The sequence below is a fragment of the Filicampus tigris genome, chromosome 15, assembly GCF_054856515.1.
Source record: "Filicampus tigris isolate MCC_2025a chromosome 15, RoL_Ftig_1.0, whole genome shotgun sequence".
NCBI lineage: Eukaryota > Metazoa > Chordata > Actinopteri > Syngnathiformes > Syngnathidae > Filicampus > Filicampus tigris.
Genome location: NC_141231.1, coordinates 5,222,186 through 5,228,819, shown reverse-complemented (window position 1 = coordinate 5,228,819; position 6,634 = coordinate 5,222,186). Strand labels below are relative to the sequence as shown.

The following is a 6,634-nucleotide window of genomic DNA, read 5'->3' as shown; positions in this document are numbered from 1 at the left end:
TATTTGCAGGATTGAGTGCAGTGCTGCATTGCAAACTTCACATTCCCCTGAATGATCGAGTGATGCATCTGCAAAGAGTGAATGTAAAAATACAGTGAAAATAAAAACATAAATATAATAAAAATGAGCACAATTTCTGCAGGATAGATTGCACCTGCATATTTTTTTAAAAATCTAAAACACCCGTGCAAACACAGATGCATTTTACCTCGAAATACACAAACAGGCATTACCTTGAAACGTGATGGCATATTTTCCCTATATTTGCATATGTGCACTTTCAGGTGCTGGACAACTTTGAATTTCGGGCAAAGCGGACAGTGATATAATTTGCAGCTTTGAGTGCAGCGCTGCACTGGAAACTTAACATTTCCCCGAATGATGGAGTGATGCATCTGCAAAGAATGAATGTTTATTGTGGATTTAAAAATATATTACGTGGCCATTGCATTTTACCGTTTGGTAAAACGACATGAATTACAGACATGAAGTCTGACTCCAATGTGGAAATAATTGACGTCCGAGGAAGGATGTGTCGGGATAGGAGGATTCTGCTCACTGAGAGTAATATTCAGGCCCACCCTGATTTTTCCATGCCCACCCATTAGCCACATTCTGGCTCCGCCCCTCGTACACACTGTGCGTGGAGTGGAGAATGAGCGTATGTGGCTTAACAGGTTTTACCAACTGTGTGAGAACAGCAAAGTTACATATTGCTTATAGTTGGGGACATTTTTTAAAATGAATGTATAACATTAAAGTTAGTGTAGTTTAAAAATAAAACGTTGCCTGTAAAAAAAAAAAACACACAAAATACACACAGGTTAAAACTAACAGATTTATTTGCAACACTAAATGCATCACAGTCATTTCATTCTCAATGGTTTCAAACATGCTGCCTGGCGGTGCCACAAACCTAAAAAGAAGAAAACAGAAAGGACTCACACACAAGCAACAAACAAAACATTTACAAACTGCAGTCATCTGAGAAATTTCACACAAAGAGTAGTTCCAAAAATAAAAGCTCTTAGAGGTACTTTTCTTTTCTCTTTTTTTTTTGTTTTTTTTTTTTTTAATCTGGCACATAAAACAATGTCATCCTCTCCTTCTGCTTCTGTGTTGTACTCCAGATTGAATAACACATCAACATATTGAGTAGCACAGATTTTACAGCGAATTGGAGAGAAGAGTTGGTAACAGGCACAAATTGACTCCTTAAACATTGTAAACTTCTAAAGAGGATATTTAAACGACACTTAAGATTGCGATGTATGGAAAACATGCATCAAGTACATTAGTCAAGAAGACACATAAATTGAAGGAACTAGAAATAACCAAACGATATATATGAAGGGAGGCAACAGATTTGCTTTGGAGTATGGTGTGTGTGTGTTTTATCAACAAAGTGCGAGAGAAAGTAAAACTACAAACACCTGAAATAAATGTAAAGCCTGAATGATACTGTGAATGGTTGTTTGTGCGGAATATGCCCAGTGGCCGACTGGTGATCAATCTAGGGTGGACCCCGCCTTTTGCCAAAACTCAGCTACAAAAGGTTCCAGTCGACAAAGATGAGCAGTGGCCTGAAGGAAATGGATGGATGGGAATACCAGAAGACACAATCAGTTCAGATCTTCTTAAATGACAAATGAACACAATTAAACAGGCTGGGAAGCTCACACAAAAACTCACCGATAAGCTACTGGAGTTCATAAGATGCGGCAGCATATTTATTATAAGTCATTGCAACTTTTGGGCAAGTAAAAGATAAAACAAGATGTGAAGGTAGAAGCAATTGAGCAGATTTTGAGGAAACTACAGAATCCTTTCTGCTCATTAAGGTTAGAATGCTACTACATTTCGTGAGGTTCATATGGCACTCATAATCAGATGTTGGCACACACACACACTAAAATGCACGCATACAAAATGTGAAAGTATTTTTTTTTCTTTATCCGAGGTTTAGTTTCGTTGAAAAGAAATGCTTTTGTGTGAAGTTTCTCTTTTTATTTGGATTTGGCACATTGGCAGATTAAAGGTGACAAAGTGAAGCCAAAGCTTAAGGGCACATAAACCTTTTGAACAGATCCATTGCATACAATACAAAAAAAACAACATGTATTCTTGATCTTGTTTTGTATCATCATTACTAAATGGGCCACGGAAGTCATGTTAAGCAGCAACAAGCACAAGAAACCTTTGGCTGCCATTGGTGTCAGCACAATTTTAGGCTTGAAAAGCCCAACAAATGCATCATTGGGGAAGAAATAAATATGTCTCAAGCAAGAAAGGGGACTCTCATTTCTTGAGAAAATCAACACTTCAACACACATTTTCCATAATGTAAGGCAGATAGAGGTGTTATGATTTTAGGTACAGGGTTGACTTGCACAAAACAATGGGGAGACTGAAAGTGAGAGGTTGTGAGACACGTTTAACTGATGGAAAGCATCCGAGTGTAAATAATAGTCTTTTGACACAAATTCTAGATTTGCCATGGTTGAACTGGAAAGCAAACGAGAAAAAAACAAAACAACTTTGCAGGTGTTTGACACGGAGATCTAAATCCTGTATTATGGAAAAACGAAATAAATGTACAATGCTAGTAGTAATTAGAACAAGGCAGAATTTTAACTCGCCGGTGATAAACACCTACAGTAACTTGGACCGCATGTTTAAAAAAAAAAAAAAAAAAAGTAGTCTTAGGCCACCATTAGATGCGCAGTTCACGATGGATCTATTTATATTATATATCCGTATTAAAGTATCAGTCTCCCTCTTCATACATATACATGTATGCATACATATATATGTATATACTTGTGTGCATATATACATATATATATATATATATATATATATACATATATATATATATATATATATATATATATATATATATATATATATACACTGTAGATAGATAGATATAGATATATACACACATACATAACGCATACACACCCACGCACACACAACAATGACTATATACAGTTTATCCACACTTTATCCTGATTCTCAAAACATGTAATGAACCCCCTATACATTTTAGCAAAACTAGTGGAGGCCTAAGACATCTGCCCACTACAGTATATCGAGCCATAGCATTTTCCTTCAATTTAAGGACATCGCAAGTGTGAGTGTCCCAGACCAAACCCTTGATATTATCATTCGGGCGTCTAACAAGTACAGCACAAAACCAGTGAAATGCTTAAACAAATAACTATTGGGATGCAGAGCCACTCACTCTGACCCAAAAAAACAATAATTTAGCGGGCATGTTGATTGAACTACAACTATCTTGAAAGGCAACCGAAACAGGAAGACGCTTTTCCCCTGTTAGAAAGTGATGAAAAGATTAGACAATTTAACATGAAGCCATTAAGCAGCAGCAATAAGGACCAGAATAGTAGACCGCAAGTTACATGAGAAACAAAAAGTATCTGACCTTGATTCAACAGTAATTTGCCACTAAAAGTGAATTGAAACTGACATGATCAGACTGCAGTACCTAGAATAACCCTTAAAGGGAAAACTAGGGTTGCTCTAGTCCTATTGAGGCATTTCAGCAACAGAATTCAATGGTGGAAAAGATAATAAAGAAGCTAAATAATGATTTAGTTTGGGCCGGAAAGGAGATGATCAAGATGACACCAAAGAAGCATGCAAGCAATGACGAGCAAGGACAGCGAAAGATTGGCGAGTCGAGAGTACACTTGGTCACTTCCTGAACGAGCTCTTGAGCTCTAGCATGCGCATTTCTTCTCATCGGGCTGTGCAGTGGAGAGCTTTGTGCTCCCCGTGCCATTAGAAGGCTCTGAAGGCGGTTTGTCCACACACTGCTCCATCCTCTTCATGACCAGGTCCAACAGTGTTATCACGGCCTTCTCCACCTCCACCCCGGTCGCAGCGCTCGTCTCAAAATATGGGATCCTGTCGGCAGCAAGTCAAGTTAAGGCAGTTTTATTTATAGCCAATACATTATAAGGCACTTTCCAAAGAAGCACTGTCCTTACGCAAAACCGGCTGTATCCCATATGTGCAAGCCCTTTAGCAATAAAGACAAAGGGGGGGAAACACTTGAACCCCCAGCCATTCTTCTGCTGTTTTGACACCTCTGGCTTAAAGCGGAAGCAGACCCAAACATATCAATCACGGCTGAATTGTTCTCTGAATCTGAACCGTGATTGGTTGTTGTGAGCAGTTGTGATGTCATTTTCAGTCGACAGAAGACAAAATGGTCGCCCTCAGAGATGGCTAAAAACGAGTGCATTTTGCTGCTTAACTTTCAGTATATTCCACAAATGCAAAATGAATCAGAATGCCGTGTTTCAACTAGTGGGCCTGCTGGGAACATATTCTTGAAAAAAATATGTTTGGGTTGACTTCCGCTTGAAAGAGGACATATTGTGCCTTTTTTCAACTAATTATACACGGTTAAAGAAGTAAAATATTTCCACTATATGTCACTTTTAAAAGATGCACTGAGTAATGTCTGTGCACCAGACCATTAGTCTAATAAATCCCATGACGCAAGTCCACATTACTTGGTCTGCTAGACTGAATATCTGGTTTATCATTTCAAAAACATCCGTATGGAAGTGCGGAGAAGTGCATAGTTGTGTGCAAATGATGTAACTAAGACTATGTTTATGACCCAAGCACTTGAAGACTACAGTATCACCGTAGAACATGTTGCAGCAAGCATTGACACCAGAGCTAACATTAGCGTCAACAGTTAGTAGGAACAAGGCTAGATTCTCTCGGTAAGAGAAGAAATGGTTTTAGATTTAATGTGAGGTCAATGGGTTTGTTGTTTACAAATCATACTAAAATATATGAACATAGCTCACACTGTTACAGCCTCCATTATATTGCAGCCGTGATTTTTGCTCAGGATACGAATAGAATTAAAGGCATTTAAGCCTAGCGGTAGTTTATCAATTATTTTTTTTTTTTTCTTAGTTTGTCTAAGTTGGTAGATGGAAACGCTAACGGAAGCTCGTTGAAAACGATAGTCAGACTGGCCTATAGGTGATTACTATTTGGTCCGGTTGGACAAAATGGCGGATAAACGGACAGTGGAAGGGTACCCCGGCCCTAGGCGGAATGCGATAAACAGACCGCTATTTTTTAATAAAATGACCAGCTCTGCATATATACATATACAGTATATACATATATACACATATATAATACACACACACACACACACACACACACATAGAGCACCATACTTATACTGAGCGTACCCGTATTTATCTGCCAGCTCTTTTGCTTGTTTTTCTTGAACCTCGCGCTGGTCAGCCAGGTCTGCCTTGTTTCCAACCAACACTATATCGGGGTTCTCACAGTAAGCGTTGGCCTGTAGCTGGCCTGGAAAGCAACACAAAGCAACCTATTGAGCCCTCATTTTGTTCAATTGATCCAACAAACATTTCTACTTTGTCTACAGCCGTGTCAATAGCTGGGATTTTCAAGGCAATATAGTATAAATGTAACTGTGACATCAACAACATACTCATCCAGTTTCTGACATTAAGGAAGCTCTGCTGGCTGGTGAGATCAAACATCAGCAGGAACCCCATGGCGTCTCTGAAGAACGCAGTAGTCAGGCTGCGGAACCTGGAACATAAACCCAAATAAGGGTTTATCATAAATCAGATTTTGATGCACTTTCCAGCCAAACTAGTGGCTGAATTTTTGAAGCTGAAAAGTGTACGTGGAATGTTTTAATGGTAATAAAATTCAGAGTTGGTAAATCAAATTCAGATTCTTATGTCACAGATAGAAGTCCATATTTTCTGGTTCTTTATCTTTCTGGTTCCATTCAATTCACATTTGTGCTGCTTATTCTGCTGTGTGCATATTGGCCACCTGGGGGCAGTCAAGACAAACATAGACATTAAAGGCAAAGTAACGTGGTTGTTTTAAATACACGATGTGCAATTCACTGACAGTGTTTTGACGGTGAACTTCAACTGAGAGAGGCAATAAACAGCTTGAATAATTGTCACAATACCAAATTGATACTTGTGAGTTGAGTTGAGTTGAGTTCATGGCACCATACAGCGTTCGATGCTCCAGTTTGTGTTCGCAAGTCAAAGCAAAAATTCATCCAAACAAGGTTTCATATCTCGAAAAACTCATAGGTTGGGTCAGTCGTGTTGCAAGTCACCTCTGTATTGAAATGCGTCGTTGACGTTCAACAGCTGTAATATGTAGTATCAAATACAAATGGACTGTAATAAAAGACATAACTACATGTAGAAAAACCTGCATTACATATAAATGTCTTGAATATATTAAATGTAAACATCATCCACACAAACACAAATGCAGAGCCAGTGCAATAAATGACAAATTTAATGTACGTAGGTGTAGTGATTAGTTTATCCGTCTATTTCACTTAAAGCTGTATAAAGCATAATTAAAAACTTATGTGAGTGAGTCATCCTAAAGTGAGTCATCTATCCTTGAAAAAAAAAGAAAAAAAAAAACATTTAACCGATCAAAGCCTTTTACTGAGTAAAGACCATTTACATACTGTACAAAGTGGCCATCGATGATATATAAAGTTTCTCCGAGTGAAGATGACGTGCTTCTAAATCTTGTCATCATTAGACATAACTAT

General features: G+C 38.2%; 1 protein-coding gene across 5 annotated transcripts in view; it reads right to left on the bottom strand.

The window, feature by feature from the left end:
- Nucleotides 1-824: 824 nt before the first annotated feature.
- Nucleotides 825-6,634, bottom strand: part of rab27b (RAB27B, member RAS oncogene family) — a 47,416-nt gene continuing 41,606 nt past the window's right edge. For all 5 annotated transcript variants that reach the window (XM_086054055.1, XM_086054053.1, XM_086054051.1 and 2 more), the window contains 3 exons: nucleotides 5,522-5,625; nucleotides 5,253-5,376; nucleotides 825-3,933 (listed from right to left, as the gene is read on the bottom strand). In XM_086054055.1, coding sequence (XP_085910181.1) covers nucleotides 3,747-3,933; nucleotides 5,253-5,376; nucleotides 5,522-5,625 — 415 coding nt within the window. In that variant the 3' untranslated portion in view covers nucleotides 825-3,746. The remainder of the gene's footprint in view (nucleotides 3,934-5,252; nucleotides 5,377-5,521; nucleotides 5,626-6,634) is intronic.